The sequence below is a fragment of the Stegodyphus dumicola genome, chromosome 3 (assembly GCF_044657685.1).
Source record: "Stegodyphus dumicola isolate Sdum_Otavi_A_Nest chromosome 3, ASM4465768v1".
NCBI lineage: Eukaryota > Metazoa > Arthropoda > Arachnida > Araneae > Eresidae > Stegodyphus > Stegodyphus dumicola.
The window spans coordinates 269,822,828-269,847,030 of NC_140770.1; the positions used below are offsets into that span (position 1 = coordinate 269,822,828).

Here is a 24,203-nt window from a genome sequence, read left to right on the forward strand (position 1 = left end):
ACAATCCTTAAATAATGCTAACACATTCCACAAAATTTATTTTCTGCAACTGCACGCTTGTATCTTGAAAATAGAATAAGAATATTTCATCATTCGGACAGTAAAACATTATCATTTGTCATAGATGGAATGGTCACTTTACAACAATTTAATCTGGGTTCGATTTCAGACGGAAGTACTCTTTTAGCCTGAAAGAGAAAATGCATTTCAGAGATAAAACATAAAAGAATTAAAATAAATAAATAAATACCAAATGAAACTTTCTTCAGAGTAATAGTTTATTACCGTATAGCATTGACCTTTATAAAACCATCAGCGTCATTTGGGGAACAGTTTCCTTGAACCTCCATGCTAAATGAGTAATGAAATGAAAGTTTTTATGTAACGTAAACAAAACTTTTATGCAATAAAATATTTTTTTTATTTGAAACTATTAACAAGAATGATTGTTGAAATATCAGGAAATATTCTTCTTATCCTAACAGGAAACTTAGTTTATCATTTTTAGACAAAGAGCTCACACTTTTATCAGTACGCAGGTTCTATAAAATTCCTTCATCCAAGTAAATTCTTCGTGCTGATTTCGACAGAGCGTACCTTAGACGAGAGATTGGGATTCATTGTCACGCACACCAAATCCATCATGTCAAAGACATTTCCAGCACGCAACCTAGGGTTTACTTTGAAAAATATTTAAATAAAATATTGAATATGTATATATATATATATATATAATATTCACCTTTTTCGTGAAATACTTATTTTGCCAATATAATTTTACTTGACTAGAAGAGAAACACGCTAATGTGACAATCAAAATCGTAAAAACAACCTTGTATTTAGCGTAAGTAAATTGAAACACTCAATCGATTTCGAGGGCAGCTAAAGGTCCCTCCTCATCAGGAGAAAGAAATACATAGTAAGAAGAAAAATAAATGAATAAATTTATTTATTCATTTATTTTTCTTAAATGAAATAAATTTATTTTGAATAAAAATGAAATTATTTTTTTAATTTATTTTTTTTTAATTTATTTATTTTTCTTCTTACTATGTATTTCTTTCTCCTGATGAGGAGGGACCTTTAGCTGTCCTCGAAATTGATTGAGTGTTTCAATTTACTTACGCTAAATACAAGGTTGTTTTTACGATTTTGATAATTTTACTTAGCTGAAGAAAATACGATAAAGAAATAAATCATATCTTTTACATATAAAACTCCCCAGTAAAAAAATACTTCGCTGTCAGGGGTACGCGATGGAATTTCATGGGATTCGACAAAGAGTGGTGGTTGTTCCCCGAAGTCTTAACGGAAAAAATATCGCGGATGTAAACGTTGCGTAGAAAACAACGCAAGGTGAACACATTATCGTACAAAAACATCGTGGAAGAAATCAAAGCAAAGAGAAAAACATCGACGTCGAAAATAAAGTAGTTCAAAAACATCGTGTTAGAAAATATCGTGGGAAAAAATACACGTACAAATCATCGCTTTATGATAATAGGGCAGACATGCGCTTTTCAGGCTTTAAAAATTGTAAATTTATATGCCGATAATAATTTGTGAACTCTAGAAGGAATGAAGAATATTTTTACCGATATATTTTATATTTAAAAAAATAATAATAAATTTTTGCTAGAAAAGAAAGAAGGAGGCTCAAGCATTCAAGAACTGAAAATGAGTAGAAAATAAATGCTACGCATAACAGTTGAAAGAAATTTTAAACTTACGTAGTTAAATATTTTAAGTCATTATTCACTTAATCTCTTCTATAAAGCTTTATTACTAGTTTTTCATAAAATAGGGAGATGAGTAACTGCAAAGTGTAAAATAATTTTCTTTCATTTTGTTTATCTGATATTCTTTTTTAGAATATATATTTCATGAGAAACTCCAATAAACTTCATTAAAGATATTAGTTAAATAATGACTTCTAAGAGTTAATCGCATAAGTTTAAAATTCTATTAAGTGTCACGCGTAGCATTAAATTTCTGCTCATTTTCAGTTTTTGAATGCTTAAGTTCATCCTCTTTTTTAAACAAAAATTTATTAGTTAATTCAAAAATATGAAATATTTAAGTAAAAATACCCTAATTCCTTCCAGCGCTCACAAATGATTATGAAAATATACATTTACTTTTAAAAACTTGGTCTGCGATATTATTGTCTTGCGATGATTTGTACGTGTTTTATTTTTTTCCACGATATTTTTTATCTCGATGTTTTAGAATTGCTATGTTTTTTCCTTGCTTTCTTTTCTCCCTCAATGTTTTGGATGACGATGTTTTCTCCTTGCATTGTTTTCTCCGCTACATTTTCGTCCGCGATGTTTTGCTGTGATTTTTTTTCCCCCATAACTAAAGGAGTTAATACCATAGGGCAGTGGTGGTGAACCTTTTTGGGGCCGTTTGTCATTTCATTTAAGACATTAAAATTATTCACAAGTTACCTGAAAATGCTTAGATTTGGAAACTGGAATCTATTTAACAATGAAAGTATTAAAACTCACCAGCAGTCTGTAATAAATTTGAATTCGTTTTAGCAAACATTAGCTGCTTCACCTTTAGCGTATTTTTTGCCTTGTAACAAGTAATATGATTGGCCCAACCAACTAAAACGTCATAAATTGGGTCTATAAATATGTATATCATTTCTTTTGCAATATATGAAAATCTTATATCTAGGCTTAGGCCCTATGCTAGTGGCATTATGCGATAAGTAAGTAAGGTGAAACGTTCAAGAACAGACTAAAACACTTATTTAAATTACATAGTTTCATTTTATTGCGATTGTTGATTAAGAAAGTAATATTTTATTCGTGTGCCGACTGTGGCACGCGTGCCATACGTTCGCCATCACTGCCTTAGGCTAACGAGTCATGAATCATAATTCTGACATTTTCTGTGTGCCAACATTGGAGGGATGCGAACTTTCTTGTAGGGGTACAAATAACGATCAAGCAATTTTTACGGGTATTGATAATTCCTAAAGAGATTAAGGATCGCTTTTTCAGAATTTGTAGCTTTTTATCTTGTCAAAGATACGAGTTGAGGAAAAACCTTTACCTGGCTAATTCTTGGTTGAAAGTAGTAGAGGTGGACTTTCTGGCAATGATATGAACATGGCCCTTGTACAAGAGGACTCTGACCGTGCCATTAACATTCTTCTGGCTTAGTTTCAGACAGTTTTGTGTATATTCACTCTCAGGGCTAAACCATAATCCTGGTGAAGGAGGGAAAAGTCAGTTGTGAAAAAAAAACTAGGATGCAAAACAAGGTTTATTCAAATGCAGCATGAAATTCAATGATTTATTAAAAATTATCTTATAGAGATTCTTTTTTAAGGAAATCCAAGGAAATTTGAGGACTAAATAATCTAAGCAACTCTGGAACTGTATTTTTTAAATTGATATCGGACATTGAGGAAATTGTAATACAAAAATAACAGCAATAGCATACAAAAATAATGGAAAAAAAGTCATTTAATGATTTAAAAAGAAATGAGATTTTGAAATATAAAGTAAATGCTAGCTAGAAAGGAAATCCATTTGGATTTATTATTAAAATCAAAAAACTGTGTAAAAAATTTCTTTTAGAAATACTTTTCTTGGCCAAATTTATGATTTGTAAGCTGATTTAGAGTGCATCGTAATTATAGTCTGATAAAAATACTATATCTTTGCGATATCTAAGAAATTTCTTCAGTAGAACCATTTAATACATCGAAACAGATAGAAATGCCTGCAGATTTTCATAAAAAAAAGCTCTTGACTTGTAATTCTTAAATTTTTTTTTTATAGTCACGTTGTAGGATTCTCTACTGTGTAATTCTAAGTTACTGTTGGAAGTGAAGAATTTTAAGAACTGATAAGCGAATAATCGGCTATGTTCGTGTGACAGGAAACAACAAGATTGAAGGGTAAAATAACCCTTTATTATTCCAAGTAAAGTTTAACAAAATTTCGTCTTGGAGTTGTACAATAAAGCCGACACTTTGGCTTGAACTTAAGAAGCTAAGAATTAAACAAAACTAATCTTAACTAAAGAGCTATAGCCGAAGCTACCAAAATCCTAACAGAGTTGGCCCCTTAACACTAATTGACTGCGAAGCTATCAAGAGCCTAAAGTACGGCCGAGCGTAATAATAGCTTACGAGAGAGTAGTCTAAAAAGGCGGACGCCTGCAGCCAGAATATCTGGTATCTCTCTCACTAAGAACTTCGCGGTTATATACCGCTCTTCCTCATTAACATTCAGACGTGATTCTAAAATTAGGTTCTGTCCGGAAGTGGTAAGAATCGATAGGAAGGGAAGTTTAACTCAAACTTTAACTGTTAATAAAATAAACATAATCCTTAAAACGTATTTGATAAATATGCTTTTTTGGCTAATTATATTTTGCTTCTGAGACTTAAGTTTTATCAAGAACTGAATATGTTCTACTTAAATCATAGCTTTTCATAAAGGCATATAGTATTTCAATTAAACAAGCAATTAATATGCTGTTGCTAATTTATTAGGACATATTTTATTCTAAAATGGGATAATTTTAAACAGGTAATCATGTCGTTCTAGTTTATTATTATTATTTAAATTAATAATTTCCAATGATCCTGGTCTCGGCCGAGTACTGGCCGTCAGGAAACGTACTAATGGCTAACCAATTAGGATAAGTAACAACAACAGGAAAGATGGATAGGATTTAAATTAAACAGAAACTAAATTAATGATCGAATTTGGTCATCAGTATCATATACAGAAATAATGATAAAAAAAAGACATGCTTCACACGACTCATTATGCCATATATCAATTAATATAAGTTTGAAAGGAGATTTACGAAAAAATTTCTCAGATTTGTAGAACTGATGACTACCAAATTGCTAAAATGATTAATTGAATTAAATTGAATACAAAAGAGAATACAATTTAGCAATAGGAATTGGTGTTACAAGTAAAAGTGAAGTTGTAATGCTTCCTCCGTCTGAAAGTGTGTGCACACTTCAAAAAGCTGTAAAGTTTAATGGGGAATAAGTAAAGAATAATAATGAAATATCCTTTGCGCAAATTCATACGCTGGTCAAACGACTCAAATGTAATTGGCTGGTGTTTGATTTCGTCTGCATCAGAAACGCTAACGGTGTGACTCGAAAGTTCCAATGCAAGAGCCAGCAAGGCTGAAATGGAGGGGCTGAGTTTACTTACGACTGTTGGAAGAGGAAATTTGTTTTGCCCCTTGAAACCTCCTGCAAAGCTCTCCGCGAAATCTGTGTGCAAAAGAGTGAAGACATGCGTCTGGCAAATTTCAGTGGCTTTACTGTGTGAAAATGTGTGAGTATTGTAGTTGAATACTGTCAGTTTTATCCCCTCCCTATGTACAAAATGAAAAATATTCATGTAAATAATGAAGTGTTGAAAGAAATTCCAAGTTCAAGCCATTTACTTCTGAGCAACATAATGATATATTTCAAATATTATTGCAATTAACAAATGGCAGGTTTGACTGCGGCTAGAACTTGGAAAGTAGCTCAAAACCAACCTGACGAATGTAGATTTAGGCTAATGTTTCTTCAACAAGGAAAGACAAATCCTGACGGAAATGCGTTGCAAAGCGAAATTTGACTAACAAAAAGATCATGCTTTGTATCTGGAAAAAGGTAAAACCTTCGACAGTAAGGTGTACAGCGAGACACTAGTCCGTATCGACGCTGCTATCAAGGAAAAACGTCGAATTGAGTCCCGGCGCAGAAAGTTAATGTTCCATCAAGATAATGCAAGTGTTCTTGCATTATCTTGAATGCCGGTGTGTGAATCACCGGCTGGACTCTGTATAGACTCGAATGGGATCTTTTGTCATACTCACCATATGGCCCCGACATCGCTCCTTCGGACTTCTACAGTTTTTCAAACCTGCAGTTACATCTTGTTCGTACTATCTTCCATTCTCCACAGGACTTCCGAAATGAAGTTGATCTGTTTTTGGACTGGCGGCAACTAAGTTTCTGAGCCGAAGGGTTTGAAAAACTTCCAAAACTTTGGCAGAAAATCATAAATTTGGGTGGTGATGGCTATCCACACTAAAGGTACTACTTTCATGTTTTTTTCTAACTTTATTAAGAACGTTTTTTCGCTGAAAACTTTCGTTACAGCCAACTATTTCAGTACGGCTAATTCAATCATTTTTTTATATTAGCTTTCCGATTTTAAGAGAGTTAAACAGTCTTTAAATTAATCAATTTTTTCATTGAGTGCATATTTTAAATAGGATAGAAAGATTTAATGATAAATTTTTAATTTTATTAAAAATATATATGTATATTCTAATTTTTTTTTTTTTTTTTTTTTTTTGAAAATTTGTGATGTCAGAGTCAGATTTTCTAAAGACACTTGGCTATGGTCTCTGTACATTTAAAAAGATTCATTTACCAATAAGAACGGCAGTGAGACACGATGTAGCCTCAAAGCAATACTTTCTTCATTGCCCCACTAGTGATACCCAATACCTCACTAGTGAGCGAGCGGTTAAGGTCTTTAAAGAGTGATAGTTCGACCCGGATTCAAACCCAAGCAATCGGGACTGGTTACATGATTGGTTTTCATAGTTTTTTTCCATGTATAATGTGAATACAAGCCAGTTTTTCGTAGAATGTCCTCCATAAAGGCATTTCTCCGCTTACGTAGATAGCTCTCATGCGTTTTCCCATATATTAATGAAAAAACTCAAATAATATAACTAGCTAATCCAAAGTAACTAAAAAGTAACTAAAATCGTGGAGCTGTCTCCAACAACAGCTCTTCACGAAATAAGGTCTGAGTTGCAGTTTACATTCGTTAGTCATTAAACTTCCTGCACGTGGTTTAATTTTGCATAAGTGACATCTGGTCTGATTAAACGTAAGTAACGTAAATCCAAGAAAAGACAGGAGAACAACAGAGTTAAATTTTAGTAAAATTTAAAATAATTATCACAATGTATGATACCTATATAGAGGAAATAAAACTCATGTTTTCCATTAGATGCTTGCTTTTTATCGTATTTTTATATTTCAGAGAATATAGGAAGGTCGTTTTACTTACCATTATAAACCTGCTCTGCAAATCTAAGAGCTAAATACTTTTTCAGTTTGTAGACTTCCTAGAAGAAAATAAAAGCAGTGAAAACAACAACAAAAAAATCAATATTTTATTTTCAATATAAATGGCTTTAAAATTTGTTTAAGTATGCTGATGTTGCAAATATTAATACATGGTAACAAAACTATTATATCAAAGAGTCTTAAAGCTGCATTTTGGTATAATTTTCTGTTAGGGTATCTGTAAAAGGAACTAAAAATGATAAAGGATTCTATTCTAACAGTTCTTAGAAAGCTGTTGGAGGACAGAGGAAGAACGTACCTAAAATGATATTATGTGCTTTAAAATGATCAAAGTGATGCAAAGACAGTCATATTGAAAAACATCGGTAAATGAATTTTTACATTTAAAACCATAAGAAGCATCAAAATTGATACTTAAAACATTTTATGACCCCGTAGGTAGTAAGTCTTCACAAAATGTCAAAACACAAAATGTCAAATTACTGTCTGCTAAAAGTCAAGTCAACAATTATATTCCTAAATTCACGTACTTTATCCAAAGTAAATATTTCGAGGTCTGTATGGGCAGCATGTAGGATTGTTCCACCAGGCGTTTCATACACCCCTGAAAATAAAAATTTAAATATATATATTTAGTTCAACTAAAATAAACGAAACAATGGTTTTCAAGTCCATGCAAATTCTCATAATAAAATCGAAAGATTTGCTGAAAATGTTTAGAATAGTAGAAAATAACTGTGTTTTCGTAGTAAAAACGAAGGTATTCTAACAATAATTCAAAAATCTTCCAAGAACAAAGGCTCACTAACTCTGAAAACTGATATTTTTATTTCCTTGTTGGAAGTATTGTAATCTTGAAAAAATTGGAGTATCGTATTTCAACGAAAATATCCATTTTGACCGCTCGCGAATCCATTTGAACGATTTTGTTTTGCGTGACATCTGTACGTACAGATAGAATAAAGGACTATTTTTTCCAAAACAGATTGTAAAATTGGATTTAAAATAGATTCAGAAGAGATTTTTTTCATGACGTCTGTACATATGTAGGTATGTATCTCGCATAACTCAAAATCGCGTAGCCGTAGAATATGGGACCGCTATAATATGTAGTCGTGCACCTCCCCTTTTTCGTTGCAATCGGTTGCAACAAACGTGTGTGTATATATCCCATTTTGTTATCCGGCTTAATGAGCTCAGTTTTTTTTTATTCTTATATGTTGATAAATTGTGCATTTTTGCTTTATAAGTGATTGAATTATGTTGTTCTTGTGTTCCGGTTAAGGTTTTTATGCCTTTCGTTAATTTGTACAATAGTTTTAGAATTATCAACAATCTTATTAGGCCTAATTGGTTGCTGTTTGCTTTCTTTTAAAGCTCTTAGTAATGTAGTCAAGGTGCTTTCCTTGAATGTAGTGAATAAAGTCAGTTAGTGCATCAACTTCAGTGTCTTTTTGCCCAGTAGGACCAAAAGTTAACTTTAAATGTTTGTGCACAAAACGTTGCCTTTCTGGCAGCTGGTCGAATTGCTTTTTTTTTTTTTTTTTTTTTTTTCGTACACACTGTGCAAAATTAACCATTAACTGTAACCATTAACTGTTTTTTGTTAACTCCTTAACCATTAACTGTATTTGGTGTTAATTAAAAATTAACGTGATTATTGCAATTTCAGGAACCCAGATCACCAGTATCTGTCTCATAGGAGCCTATAGCGCCTCAATCTTAAATTTTGGACAGAATTCAACGTTGGTGTTTAGTATTTTATGTATAGGAACTCTTGAAATAATTTCCTGCCCCTCTCCCATCTATATTTGCTTTAATTTAAAAAGATTCTGCGAAAATGCACAAAACATTAGGTTATTAAAATGCGTTTCATAAAGTTATATTAAGAAAATTGAATTTAAGATTCAAGTGTTTTATAAATATATACTTTATTTACTAAATTTTGTTTATATCTTAATAAATGCAGTACAGTCTTAAAACTGTATTCTTAAATTTGCTTTTCATTATACACTTAAGTATTTTTGTAACACGTGAATGAAGTAAATGCGGAAGTGCTAGAACAGGAGAAAAAAAAGTGTCTGTTTAAGCAAACTTTTAAAACCTTACAAGGTTCATTCACTGGATTTTTGTTCGATAATATAAGTCTCTGAATATCACGTAATTGCAAGATACATGCCAGAGATGTCGTTGTTTGACTTTCTCGAAATCGATGTTGTATACTCGCATGTGAAATAAACCATTAACTTATTTCTTCTGACCTATTAGGCATTCTGAAGCAACTGATACAGTCTTGTATTTCAGAAGGGTGAATATGAAGAAGAGTTTCCATTTTTAGTATTTTGATCACTCGTTCTACACTGGCTTGAATACAAAATGAAATAATGAATATATGAAATATGTACATAAAAATGTTTGTGTTGTTCGATGACAAAAACGGCACGTCTTCGGGTATCAAGCTAGCGTCAGCGGCATTTTCGAAAGATTTGATATAGAGTTCTAAAAAGTTCATCATCGCTGCACTACGTAAATATCGTTATATGTCTATATTATTTTAGCTATTTTTGATGGTTCATTTTGAAAAAAAAATCACAATTTGCATCATAGAATTTCCACGAAAAAAGTGTATATCTATTGCGTTGCATATTTATTTTTGTTATAGAAATAACATATAAAATAAGAAGAATAAATACTAAATTAAAGCGAAAACTATTCGTTATTTAATAAAATTAACAGAGTTTAATGAAGTAATTCGTTTCAAATAGTTAAGGAAACTTACCTCTAGACTTGATACCAATGAACCGATTTTCTACAATATCGATTCTTCCAACTCCATGCTTTCCCCTGAAAATGTAAACAGCTTAATCAAGAATTTTCAATGCAGATTATATCATAGCTGTTCTCATATTTTGACTAACTGCACTTTTCTAGCTGTACAAATCTTTAGAATAAACAACTCAATTTTATTATTAGTCCAAAGCGGCAATTTGCCCTGAAGGACTATTATTTTCGTTTTGGCATTTTGCATTGGTTCACTATAAATGTCCGATTCACTTCTCAAATTGTTGCCACGAAATATTATCACCCTGTATTATATTTAAGAAGTTAAATAATGAAGAATAAGCATAAATGTATGTATATTTCTCGCATTGTGATAAAACGATGGTACCTAGAGCTACGCAATTTTGAATAATGTAGTACGTTTTCACCCGAATATGGGCATCTCGAAGCGCAAATTTGGAATTTGTTCTATTATCTATTTCATATTTTGTAAAACTTTAAGGAATTTTTGATTAACAACGATTTAAAAGCGAGCAATGGCAACACTCTATGGGGAAAAAAATTTATCCCCAGCGCCCGGAAGTGTGTATCGGAAATTCTAAAAATAAGCCAATTTTAAAATTATTTAAAATTATTTTGCGATATTGCTGTTGAAATGAATTTTATGGTTTAAGTGCAAAGAACATGATATTTAATAAATAAAGGTAACACACAAAACGTTAAAAAAAACGCCCCTTCTGACGTAATTTAACATCTGAAACCTTTTTTTTTTTTTTTTTGGTTATTTGTTTTAAATCGTAAAAGTGCTCTAATCTGGATGTGTGGAGTAATTTAACTGCCATGGGAGTCTTGATTATTTGTTAAGTTTTAAATTGTATAGTACTGTATTTTAGTAGTTTGACAATGGATTGTTACAGAAAGCTGTATATTGTTAAAATCAAGTTTATGTGGCATAAAACAACTGTTGCTGTGTACTGTGTTTAACTTATATTGTGCCTCCATTTTAGTTACGTATATGGAAGTCAAAGTGGGGTTATGTATCCAAGAAATTTGCCTGAGAATTAAAACAATATCTTAAAATTAATTAGGTCTAGGTTGTTTCCTCTAGTTATTGGACAGGATGGACACTGGCCAATACTGTTTGGGGAACCAATAATTGAATTCTTTCGTGTTGCAAGAAATGTTATACAAGTGAAATGAAAACAAAACATGAAAAGTATTTTCCACTTATTAAAATCCGATCAGAAAACGTCACATCGCAGAAGTTTATAATTTAATCTATTCTTGAAGAATAAAGGGTTAGAATAAGTTTCCGATCAAGTCGCAGTTTGAAATGTGGAGAATATGCAGAAATGGGGAAAAAAAGATGCCAAATTAGAAGTATTATTATATATGTTCAATGCATATAGCATCAGGATCTTTAATTCTCACATGCTAGCCAAGCAAACCAGTTTGGGGAATTTCAGGGTGCGAGATACAAAGAAGATTTAAAGATGGAAACAGTTCAGGCTAAAATGAAATCTCAAGTTCCTATATGCAAAAGAAGTAAAATGAATGAAGAAAAGATCGTTCGTTTCTGGCAGGAGCGGATGAGGCTATTCGAGAAATTTCCCAAGACCCCGATGGCTATAGATCATCTTGTCACATATTTTTACAATTGTTCGCCAAGGCAGAAACCATCTTATAAAGGTGCTGTGGCATTAAAAAAAAGCTGCCAACACCTGGAAGAAAGGTTTTTTGCCAAGACTCCTAGTAAATATTCTTTGATCAGCATCTGACGAAAGGTGCTTTCTTCAAATTATAAACTGAATATAATAATGATGCGGCTTAATAAGAGTAGAGACTCATTTATGCCGCAGCATTCTTGGTAAACAGTGGCCCACCTGTATGAAGGTGCCGGTACTTTTATGATGGAGGTTTTGCCCTGACAGAAACTATCATTAAGATACGACACTTTCATGGAAGCTGCTTTCTCCAAGTTCTAAACTGAACTTGCGCATCTTTGTGTTTCCACTGGGCATATGAATACTGGCATCTTTATAATATAACATTGATGCTAGGCCAGTACCTCTGTAGTGCCATTAATCACTGAGATATCGCTGAGCCTAACTAATGCTAGAAACAACACCCGTCAGGATGCTCGCGAGAGTTGAGAGCCAAGTGCGGCGCATTAGGCAGTACCCGTTTCCCAAATGCAACATCGAAAACCACCAGGAGCCCACAGAGCACCGCATTCGAGTGCCATAGGGCAACCGCATCCATCATTTTAACAAAACTTGAATTTTGTATACATGATAATCATTTGCATAGCACACTTGTATATTACATTACATTACATGATAGTCATTTGCATATAATTTAATCACATATTTGTTAGTTTGAAATATTATATATTGATCAGGGTCTTTTCCTTTACCACAAATTCACATTTCTATGTTGTGAATTTTTCTCCTTCCTTCATGGAAACGTATGTCTTGTTGAGAGTGGTCCCACTCTTCCTGCCATATTTATCTCCCGCCCCCCCCACACAGATTTTCAATTTTTTTCTCTTTTTCTTTTCCTTATTCTTTTAGGGGAAGATTTTGGCCAAGGAATTTTTATACTTTCACTTGCTGTGTTAGTAGTTGAATTTTTAGCAAAAAGATCTGCTTTCATTTCCTGCTATGCCGCTCTGACTCATTCGATTTGAATTTAGTGTGAGGTTTGACACTGCTTAAATTTAGGATGCTTTGAGGGTAATTGCTTCAAATATTTTGAAGTGCTCCTAAGGCTGATTGGCTAATAAAGTATTTCTCCCGTCTTCCTAGCGTGCTTTCGTGGTGTGGTGGTCTGCACACTGTCCCAGTGTGAACGGTATTCCAGAGGTCCGTGGATCGATTCCCGGCGAAGGCGTTTACTAGTTTTTCATCTTGTCTGCTTTAAAAATACATAATGTCTCTATAGTGGCGCCCGAACTAAAAGGGTGGTGGATGATGATTCTCCCCACCCAGAATTTGCCGATCGGGTCCCCTAAAAACCCCAGTTGCCCTTTAAAAGGTGGAGTATATAAGGTATTTCTCCCGCCTACCTAGCGCGCCTTCGTAGTGTGGTATCTGCACACTGGGCCAGTATTCCAGAGGTCCATGGTTCGATTCCTGGCGAAGACGTTCGCTAATTTTTCATCTCTTAAAAATCTGTAGATTTTGCTGCTTTCTTTAGAGCGTGTATAGAGAGTGGAGGAGTTTGTGCTTGTAAGCATAAAGCTTGGTTAGAAGTCGTTCTGTATGCTGGCATATATATGCACGTCGGTGATTATTCACTAAATTAAAAACCAAACCATGGGCATTCCGGCATCTTGAAGGTTCCATTCTTCATGGGATATGCTAAACTTCATAAAGGTGTCGCTGTCGGGACACTTTTGTATCTTAATTCTGAGGCATCATTGTACCTTGGCGAAGGACAGGTAACTTGCATAAAGGTTCCGGAACATTTATGCAAATTGGTCGTCCCGGTCAGGTCACCCTCATCTTTCACTATATCCTGGTAAAAAGAGCTTAAAAATTTCTGGAGCAGGCGAAAAACTTAACACCTTAAATAAATGATCACGAGTTTATCAAATCTGCAATTATAGGACTTCCATCAAAATAAAGTTCAATATTATTTAATTAAAAAATGTGGATGCAATTACATTCACTGATATAAGGAAAGAATTTTCATCATGAGCAATATGGAAGTAATGAGGTAACAAATTCAAGAACCAAGGAAATTCCAAATCCAAAGAGAAAATTCCAGATCTTATAATACCTATCATAAAGAAAATGTTAAAAAGCATTTAAACAAGGACGAAAACGTTGAAAAGGAAACACAACTGTTTCTTCTGTTCTAAGGTTAAGGTATAAATCTGAAAACTGTTGGCATAGTCTAAAAAATATAAAGAAGGAGGGAAGTAATCAAAATGATTGGAAGAGAAAATTTCAGCGACATTCAAAGAGCAAAAATAACTTGTACAAAAGAAGAATCTTAACATATTGTTTTTGCAAGACATAGATAGTATTCGATTAGAACACGAATAGATACTTTTCAGTGGAGCCACATACCATATGACTTCTCTATTATTAAATAATGAAGAAGAGGATGTATGTATGTATATATGCTTGTATATATGTATGTACGTATCTTCTCTCACTGTGGAAAAACGGCGACACCTAGAGCCACTAGATTTTCAACACACTTCGACCTTTACCCGAACATGTGCAACTTAAAGACCGAATTTCAAACTTAAAAAAGAATTTATTTTTGATTTTTTGTTCTGCATTTTGAACGAATTTAATGAACTTTCATTAAAAATAGTGATTTGAAAGCTTTGTGTTACCATTCTGCAAAGCATAAGATATTTAAGTTTAAAATTTAATCAGAAAACTCAGCGATATGAAAAAAGCGTGTTTCCAATCAGCAAAACGCAATATTTTTATCTTTAAAATTTAATCAACATACTTGCGGATTTAAAAGAAATGCATTGCCACTGCCCGAAGTAAAATATTTTTATCTATCATGCGGCGGTGTGTTATCGTTCAGTAAAACGTAAGGTAATATTTAATTTTTTTCAAATTTATTACTTTATTAATTAACAAACTAAGTGACTTAAAAGCAATAAACGGAAATTAATTTCAATTCTTATTTATTACCAGCTGAACCCGTAAAATTACAGTACCTGGATTCATGAATTAAGCATTTTAATAATGACTCATTAAAATATTTTTTTTCTTTTTTGTAATAACTATTTTAGGTCGTTGGCCGCTAGTTTAACTAAAACTTAATTATTAAAGAAAAGTAAGTAAAAAAAAGGGGGGAGATCATAAAACTGACAGATAAAATATTCACATGAGACTGTAATGGGCAGATGAACATTTAGTGGTAATTGTAGGAAGAAGATAAATTATATATTCAGACAAAATGTTAGATTTTTTCTATTTTATGAATTTTTGACGGCATTTTTCGGCCATCAAAGGCTTATTTAGACTTTCTGTAAACTATTTTATTTACTCTTTACTTATTTTAAATTCCATTTAAAAACTACTTCGTATTCTTTGGTAATTATGCATTTGCACTGTTAGACAGAAGCAGAGATATTTAAACAGTATATTACGTCTAGTGTTCTTTGGTAGCTTAAACTAACTAGACGTTAACAGACTGTGTAATGAATTATCCTCAAGTCTTAAGTATGACAAAGTCCAGAGAAAGGATATAAAGGAACCTTATTAAACTTACGCCGACTTAGATGGCACCGACTCGTCCTTACAAAAACCAACACTTTTGGCTGAACTCAGGTAACAAGTAACTTAAAATTATTATTTTAATTACGTTAGCCGAACGGCTTTTCACAAGTTACTTTACGTGCAGGCGGGCTCTAACTCCTTAAAGTCGGCCTAAACAAGACTAAGGGCTATAAGTGCTCAATGGCACAAAAATCTAATCACTAGTAAATCTATATAAAGATAACAACGTGGTCTCCAGGCAGGCAGAACACACTCACCTTCCAACACCTACCCTTAAATACTAAACTTCTTTCTACCTCATTTGAATACAAGCATGCTAAGCCATTTACATTCTGGCAAGAAAGCGTGGGTTAAAAGCGAGAGTAACAGGAAAGATTGCTTTAAAATTAAATGTTAAGTAACTTAAATTAATCCCCATTAAGTCCATGCTTTTATTTTCGAGTTTGTCTGCGGATTACGGTGATGCTATGACTATTTGAACTGATTACTTATGGGTTGCTGAGGTGTGCATATGTAGAACTTTGCTAAGGCAGGAGCGTACTTTATCATTATCCATAGCTTAAGAAGCTTGGTATATTAGTGGTTTCTTAGTTCCTATACTTCACGTTGACAACACTGATTCAAATGCCCAAAAATAATTGGAAATAATAAACAGTGAATAGGTGCATATAATTACTCTCAATAATTAGCATGCAAAGCAAAGACACTTGATTTGTATTGAGAAGCCTTAGCGAATCTCATTTATTTGCTATGTACTGTCTTAGCCCTTTGTAATTTAACAAAGAACACTTACCCTATTTCATTGAGATAAAGGTAGATGTCAAGAGGACTTTCTTTAATGACATTGTCTTTCTCATTCTTCACCTTCACGGGGACACCTAAATTTTTCAGATAGTAATAAAAATATATTTATTCAATGTAAAAAATTATAAATTGACTCAATATAATAAAATATAAATTGACTTAATGAAAAATAAACTGGCCTTTGGCTGGTGGCAGAAAAATTATAAAATTAGTCTTGTAAAGAAAGGAGAAAAAAGGGTAATCTTTCACTTTAAATTAAAATCGATATTGTGTGAAATTAAACATTTTAATGAGGATTTTACATAGAGAAATAAAAATAAACTCGTATTAAATTGAAGACAATATTTTTGGAATGGATCAGGTTTCTTCATCTTGTCTCAAATCGAATGGATATGAGTTACAGCTTGTTAAGTTCTCTAATACGCATGCCTTGATGTTATATTACATATTTTCTATCACTCGGTGGATTGCTGTATTGTTGGTGCTTTCCCCAATCTCATCAATAATATTAGCTTATGTCTTTGTACCATATTGAAAAAATTCTTAACTTAAAGAATTTGAACAAGAGGTAACTGTTATATTAATCTTTTCGCAGTTAAGTTGCATACTGTCTTATCGTTTATTTTGTCTTCAATAATTATTATCGCAATAATTCGTTTATGCCAGGGATTTATGCAAGCGAAATTAAATAATAGCCGATTCTTAACTGACGCTAAAGTACCTATATAATTATGGGAGTATTTGCTGTTCCAAGGCATTTACTATTGTACACTGTGCAAAAAAAAAAAAAAAAAAAAAAAAAAGGGGGGGGGGACAGTTCTACAGCTCTCGTTCTACTGGGCCGATTGACGAAATTCAACTTGCGTTTTTCATGTGTCGAAAGCGCGACTTAGGATATTTATTAGATTTATACATAGCATTGTTCTAATATAGGTATTTTGACACAAAAATCGGACTTTATTTTAAATAACATACCAATCTTTTTTCCATATTTCGATTCTACGACTCAAATTACGCCAAACTACCAAGCTTTGTAAAAATCGCACGAGTAGTTTTTAAAAAATTAGTTCTCAAAATTTTAGCTTCTCAATGTTAATTGAGTTTGGTACATATTGATTAATCTCTCTTTTTTATTAAACTTATTTGATTCTTCCTTTCACATTTTGAAATTTAGGTTCATTCCAAATAAAATATAAATTTTTCAAAAACATTTTTGAATTATAATCTTTAAAATTTATACCATCAGCTTAAAGTAGGCATATTTTTAAGCATACCTGCAAAAAAATACAGTTTTATATTCAAAATTTCCGAAGATATACATGAATTTATATATTGGCGCGTTTTGAAATTTGGCATATTTGTTGAAAGCGATAAAACATCAGATGTGGTTTAGACACTTTGCTAAAACTATTTGAAAGTTTAAAAGAAAGAAATGCGATTTTTTTTCCGCTCATGCACAATGTAAAAAGGTAGGAACGAGGTGCCTTTTTTTCCACTCCGGCATAATGGGAGGGAAAGGAAAATTGGTTGCTATATATTAAGAAGTTCGCCAAGTGAATTATTCTTGGTGCAAGCTGAAAAAATTTTGCCAAGATAAATTTTCGAATTTCTCCGTAAATTTCGCACTAAATTTTACAAAATCTAATATCTAGGCATAATTTGGGTCGTAGAATCGAAATATGGAAAAATATTGGTATGTTATTTCAGAAAAAGTACGATTTTGTGTCAAAATACCTATGTTAGAACAATGCTATATATAGAAATGTCCTTTTTTTTTTTTTTTTTTTTTTTATGCAGTACGACTGTTTGAGAGCTGATCTTGCCAGTGTACGTGCAATTCCGTCCAGAGAGTAAATGATGTATTGACGTTAATTCCTAGTGTAAACTAGGTCCATACTAGGTCCATGTGCGTTTGGCATCGACCAGTCATTGATTTTTTGACAAATTTTAGGGAACAGGTTACTCTGATACTGTTTAGTGTCTCAAGTAACGCAACCTTGTTTTGCATGAGCAGTGGAATTAATAAATTTTTCTTAATTGTTACTTATTTATTTATAAGCCTTATTTCAAGAATATGAGATTAGCATGACACCTGAGGTAACTCACATTAGTTAGTATCAGATATATATGATTACTTGTCAATAACACAAGATAAATTTAGATTAGATCTATAAAGTTTCTTTAACACAAATTTTTCCAAGTCAAATAAAGTTTAAATCTTTTTTTAAATAAATTTCAAATTAATTAACATTTTAATCGCTACTGTGAAATTTTCGGAGGATTTCAAACTCCTACTCTGTTCCTATATAAAAAATAAAAAAAGAAAGTTAATTATTCTAATTATACCTTCCAAGAATTCGATATCCAACTGTGCTGGATTATCAGGAGCATTTCGAGGATGTGTTGTCATCCGGAATAAATCATCCGGGGCGGGTGTCCACGGATCTTCTAGAATGCCAGATTCGAAACTAAACAAATTACATTCAAGTTGTTCAGAAACAATACTCACTTCATTAACAAAGTTAACATTCGATTTAAATAATGATTAACACATTAGAAACAACAGTAAGGGTATGCTTAAACAGTCTGAAATATCAATAAGCAGGCATCTGTCATAATGTTAGGAAATGTCCAGGCGCGGTGGAATAGCTTTCCCGCAAGGCAGGGTTGCCAGAAAATGACAAGGGAAGGCAGGGTTGCCACATTTGGCGACAAAATTGGCGATATGCCATAGACGGATGGAGAACCTTCTGGAACGAATTCTTACTGGTTTAGCCCAGAATGTTCTGGAACACAAGACAAAAGCTATGTAAACTCTGCTGGTACGCGAAGAGTCAGTTAGTGTCTAGAGAGTTCATAGTCAGTCACTGAGCGAGTGTCTCGAAGTCTAGCGCCGAGTTGGTCGTAGAGTGCATCCAGAGAGTCTTTTAGTGTATGGAGAGTTAGTACATCGTCGAGTTTTGACTTAGGGCGTGCTGAGTCGAGAGCTGTACTCTTGTGTATCGTCGAGTGCATCGCGAGTTGTAGCGTGGAGAGTTTTGAGAGTACGCAGAGTTCCGAGAACGACCGAGTAGAGTAGGGAACTGTACTGTAATGCTTTGCCGTGAAGCTGATTTCACCGTTATAGACTGATTGCCTGAAAACTGTGTTGCTGATTGTTTAACCCCTAAGCGTGTCTATAGAAGTTTTTCGACGACTCTGAAAATATGATTTTGGAGCTGTCCTGAAAATACTGGCTAATAAAGCATGTTTCGATACGTGCTGTTGTCATTATTCACTCCAGATCCACGAACCTGTACCGTACATGAAGAGGAAGAAAAAAGCGTAACAATAATTAATATAAGAAACCTCGAAAATGTACATTTTCCGTCAGACTAACGAGTTTTGTAATAAATGAGAACATTTTCTGCCGTACAGAAAAGGTAAGGATAGGGTACATTAATAAACTCTACAAAGCTGTCAACCCACGCTAAGCCGATTCTGTGATGGTAGCCGATTCTGTGATTTCATGGCAAACGTTAAGATCCAAAGCGCGGAAGTTCTTAACGGCTTTGTTTTCCAAACATTCCAACAAACTCTTACAACCATCTTCAACAAAATCTCTTCGTATATTCTGAAGAAGTTCTAGGAAGATGATTATTATGAAGCCGCGTTGCATTTGCCATATCTTTCAACTCTTCGTTGAATTTCGATATTTCGTAGAATCTATACGCCATGCATGTTTATCGCGATTCGTGCTAGAAGAGAATCTACCGTTCAAATTCAAATGTTTTGGAATTGGGTTTAGAAGAGTTATATTCAGTTTAACTTACCAGCTTAAAAAAATGAAACAGGAGAAAAATTTATTTGGAGTGGAGATTTAAATAAAGGCTGCGAATAAATACCATGAGGTCAGTGCCTTGAGAGCAAAAAGTGCAAATGCAAGTCTGAATAATTTGTTTATTTGGGCACCGATAATTTTTTTAAATAAGACTTTTAGAAACGTTCATTACTGTAATCTGATGTTATTTGGAGGGAAAAAATTGACTATTTTCGACTTCTGAAAACAGACAGTTTAGGAGTTAAAGCTGCGTTTGAAACAAAAATTGTCAAAATTTGTTGATATTTTCAAATGGTTTAACGCAGGGATTCTGAACCGGTCGTACGTGTACCACTGGTGGTACGCAAAGATTCAAAGTATTTTTAACTATTAAATTCAAAAATTGAAACCCCAACATCCTGATCGAGTTTTTTCTCTAACACTCGTAAATTTATGCGATCTGAACTTTGTACAAGAGTGGTGGTGGTAGTAGTACTTTGTAGTGGTGGTTTTCAATTTTTGTTTAGATGGTACGCGTTAGTCAAAAGGTTGAAAACCACTGGTTTAAAGAATTGTTGACTTCTGGAAAGATTTCTGGCTGAAATAATTTTACTTCAAGGATTCTTTAATAAATTCTGAAACTATTTTAAAAGTAAAAATGTCTGGCCTGGCTTGAGAGCTAGAGATCAAGGATTATAATTGCCTTTGCAACTAATCATCAAAATTTACTTATCAGTATTTTTGTAGATTAAAATCTTCAGTTTTTGTAACCATAACGATGACTAGATCGTTTACGTTCAATATGATACGTTATTCATATTGTCAATTATAGCGTTAGAGTTCAGTATACCCATTGAATCTCGGTGAAAATAACTTACAACCGTCTTACAGGTTATTTAAGTTTTTCTTCTTTTAAACTAATTAACATATATGACTGAATTTCTTTTTCTTGATACATTCATTTTTCTTATAAATTTAATTTTTATTGCATTTTGTTGCCAAAAGGTAAATAATTTTCAGAAGTACCTGTAGCACACAAAAATGATGACTAATCCTAATTTTTATTGATGATAGTTCTTCGCAGCATGTAGTGATATTTCGCCTAGTACATAATTTAATCTCAGTGCGGCATTTCTAAAATCTTACTTTTAATGGAGTAACAAACTCCTTAAAGGAACGCAAAAAGATTCAGGTCACATTAACACATTTTTGGGCTTTTTGTAGAGATAGGATTCGAAACTGTTTAACTAAAATTTAAAAACTGATTTAAATACTGTTACTTCTTACCTGATGTGCATTAAATTTGCGTCCATACTCCATGGCGCTTTAGGTGTGACTGGAATAGGAATGCCTTTATCCTGTTAGAGAAAATCACCATAAGATTATTTTATATTAATTTCACTCTGCATGTAAGCAAAATTTCTTTACGATTCTTAAAATATTCAATTAAATTTTTAAGTTTAAAACACTCTGAGTTTCCTTTAGATCTGTTATCCTGTGTTCCTCCTTTCCTGTTCACTTTCTCTCCAGACGTATGTAATTCCTCTTTAGCATTAAAAAAAACTGAAACAGAAGTTAAAATACAGAGAAATACAGCAGTTTGTTCTGAAAGGTACTTGCATTAGAAATGTTTCGTGCTCAATAGTAATTACGTTTTTGTGATCTTCAGTATTTACTTCGTTCTTTTAGTCAACTTCACAGTACAAAAAATGGAACTGAGACATCAAGTTAAGTGAATTTAATTTAGTATTTGTAAGTTCAAGATAACTAGATTAAAGTCTAGTCTCTCTTAAGAAAACTGATAGTGAATAAACTAAATTAGATAATAAATTAGGTTTTCCAAGGAAAAGCATTAAATTTAATTAAAACGTACAGAACGTACAGGCGTTGCTCATCAGTTGCCGACACATCGAAATGGCCAAGACACAAGATTTTGCAACAAATACCGAAAACCGTTTAACAATATCAATGCAAACACCAAGAGCATCCGGTATTTGACAACACTATATTGCACACATTGTTTAAAACTTTTGCATTTTTATCCTTTGCATACTGCTATCTGGACTTTGTTTGCTAACTGTTGGCGTGGGCAAAACATGATGATAAACAATAGACATTGCATAAACATATACTTTTTTTTAACCAATGGTGGGCCCTCAGCCGAGTTTGGCTTGGCCACAACTAAGGCTAGAAGTGTTGATTACTTTATTATAGAGGACTACTTTTGCCTCCTTTGAAGAGAAGGACAGTTACAACCAGTACAGTTACAAAATTTATGAAGAGAAGGTCTATGGACAGTTACAAGCATGCCTTATCTGGGATTAGAGCCCGGGCCCTTTGGTATTGCATTCGGCTCCCCTAACTACTATACCGTCTAGGCGGCCGTAAACATATACTCATAATTGTGATAACAGCAGAAAAAAAAAAGGGCCAAAAGTAATGTAAATCATTTCAAGAAAAATAAAAGTGTCTGAAGAGACAGAATTTGAGTTCGTATATTTAACAGCAGAAACACGTTATAACTGAGTACTAGAAATTCGCTTTACATGCTGTAATTAGCATTTTAGGCGTACGCTGTGGGATTCCGAGCTGTAACTCAGTTTTGTTATTGTCTACTATTTGAAAATTTTAATAAATACTTTAGTAGGTTTTATTATATGTTGTGTAATTTCTTTGCATTGTTGAAAATTATTTAAGTTCTATATCTGAGATAAATTACCAATGATAGCAAGATAAATAGCTCACTTCATACTACTCTCTCCATATGCACTACTACTCATACAGTAGTATATATAGCTCATACAATAGTATATATTGCAAGGAAGTAACTAGACTGTATAATATGATAATAAGGTTTTTCATTACTACATTTGCAAGTGCATTTCTAAGTAATCCTATGATAAATGACTTTTAATGAAACGTTTTGCAGAGATTTCTTAATGGCTACAAATACGCAAGTTCTTTTTTACGTATTTTCCTGTTAACCTGAAATGTTATTACAGGTTAACTCAGCAACGCTTAAAATTTCTTTTTATTAAATCCGCCTTTTTCTTTTAAAAGGGGCCGTTATTTTAGCAAAGGATATTTCAAAAGAATTTTTAAACTTTCTTAATTTTATTAGAATAGATGTTTTAATAATAGAATTTTTAAATTTTCTTCATTAAATAATTTTTAAACTTTTAAATTTTCTTCAATTTTCTATGGAAGAGGGGGCGTTTTTGATCAGTATTTTCTTCGTTTTTAATTTTTTTTACAAATAAAATAAAACATATTTTAAATAATCTTATCAAATATATTTTAGGCTTACTTTAGCATACTGGATCAGTTCTTGACGTCCAGGAAAGCGTTCATAAAATTCCGATAGTCGCCAAGGAGCTATAACCTAAAAACACAAAATTAAGTATCAGTCCAGAATGCAACCAAAGAACATTCAGCATAAATCTAACTTTAAAAAAAAAAATGTATTGATGTTCGCAGCCTTTATAGATTACTCGTTTGTTTCTACCTTCTTCCCTCCTTTAAGCGGTATTAAAAGATGTTTTAAAATCTCTCGCGCACCACTTAGTAGACAGGAGACCACTCGGTGAGCAGCTGTGCCGGCAGGAAGACTTTCAGCTTTATTGCTCACTCAGTGGGACTACATTTATTTAAAATTTTATATTACAATAAAAATTTTGATTTGATGTATACATAATTTTGACATATACTTGATATACATTGACAGAATTCATATAAATATTAACAGAAATTTTGATGGTACTTACATAGAATATAGAATGCATAATATAGAATACGAATAAAGATTTAGATACAAAATTTTGGTTATATACATAATAAATAAAATAGGATTTTGATGATTTGTTGAAATGTAATAATAGTTCATAGTTGATAAATAGTTTATAATTCATAAATAGTTCACTATTCATAAAAGTTAACAGTTCATAAGTCTGTTAAAGTTTATTTATCTGTTGAAGTTAATAGTTAGTCTGAAGTAAGTTCTGCTAAAGCTCTGATAAATTTTAAAGTTAAGTCTGAAGTAAGTTTCATATTTGTTGATTGAACTTGTGCTGCCTTGAAGTGATGCTAATTACGTCGAAATAATACTGATGTGGAATTGTGATGCCTTAATTTATGCTGCCTTTAGATTATCGCAATTTTCTATGAGATATTCCATTAAATTATGAAGTTTTTTGCGGAGAGATTTACTTCTGAGTAGTTGTTTGAAATATCCTTGGGCATTTTCACTTGTGAAAGGACGAAAGTGGAGGTCTTTAGTGATTGCACATTCAAACAGGTAATGATCTATTGTTCCTGTTGATCCACCTATGTAGTTGTCTGTATGACATAAGGCGAAACGAAAAAGATATGAAATAAAGGATACATGTGCTGTTAGAAGATATGTTATTGCATTATTTGTTGTAACTAAATTTCGTGTTGGTTTTGATAGAAACATAAAAGTTCGTCTGCC

The 24,203-nt window shown here is 32.7% G+C and overlaps 1 protein-coding gene across 1 annotated transcript in view; it reads right to left on the bottom strand.

Annotated features, from left to right (window-relative positions):
* Window positions 1-12: 12 nt before the first annotated feature.
* The window catches only part of Ass (argininosuccinate synthase), a 41,896-nt gene continuing 17,705 nt past the window's right edge, over window positions 13-24,203 (bottom strand). Inside the window, exons 4-13 of the mRNA XM_035360139.2 lie at window positions 23,043-23,117; window positions 21,023-21,093; window positions 18,283-18,404; window positions 15,926-16,010; window positions 9,876-9,940; window positions 7,627-7,700; window positions 7,077-7,134; window positions 3,067-3,223; window positions 286-351; window positions 13-188 (exon numbers count right to left, since the gene is read on the bottom strand). Coding sequence (XP_035216030.1) covers window positions 149-188; window positions 286-351; window positions 3,067-3,223; window positions 7,077-7,134; window positions 7,627-7,700; window positions 9,876-9,940; window positions 15,926-16,010; window positions 18,283-18,404; window positions 21,023-21,093; window positions 23,043-23,117 — 813 coding nt within the window. The 3' untranslated portion in view covers window positions 13-148. The remainder of the gene's footprint in view (window positions 189-285; window positions 352-3,066; window positions 3,224-7,076; window positions 7,135-7,626; window positions 7,701-9,875; window positions 9,941-15,925; window positions 16,011-18,282; window positions 18,405-21,022; window positions 21,094-23,042; window positions 23,118-24,203) is intronic.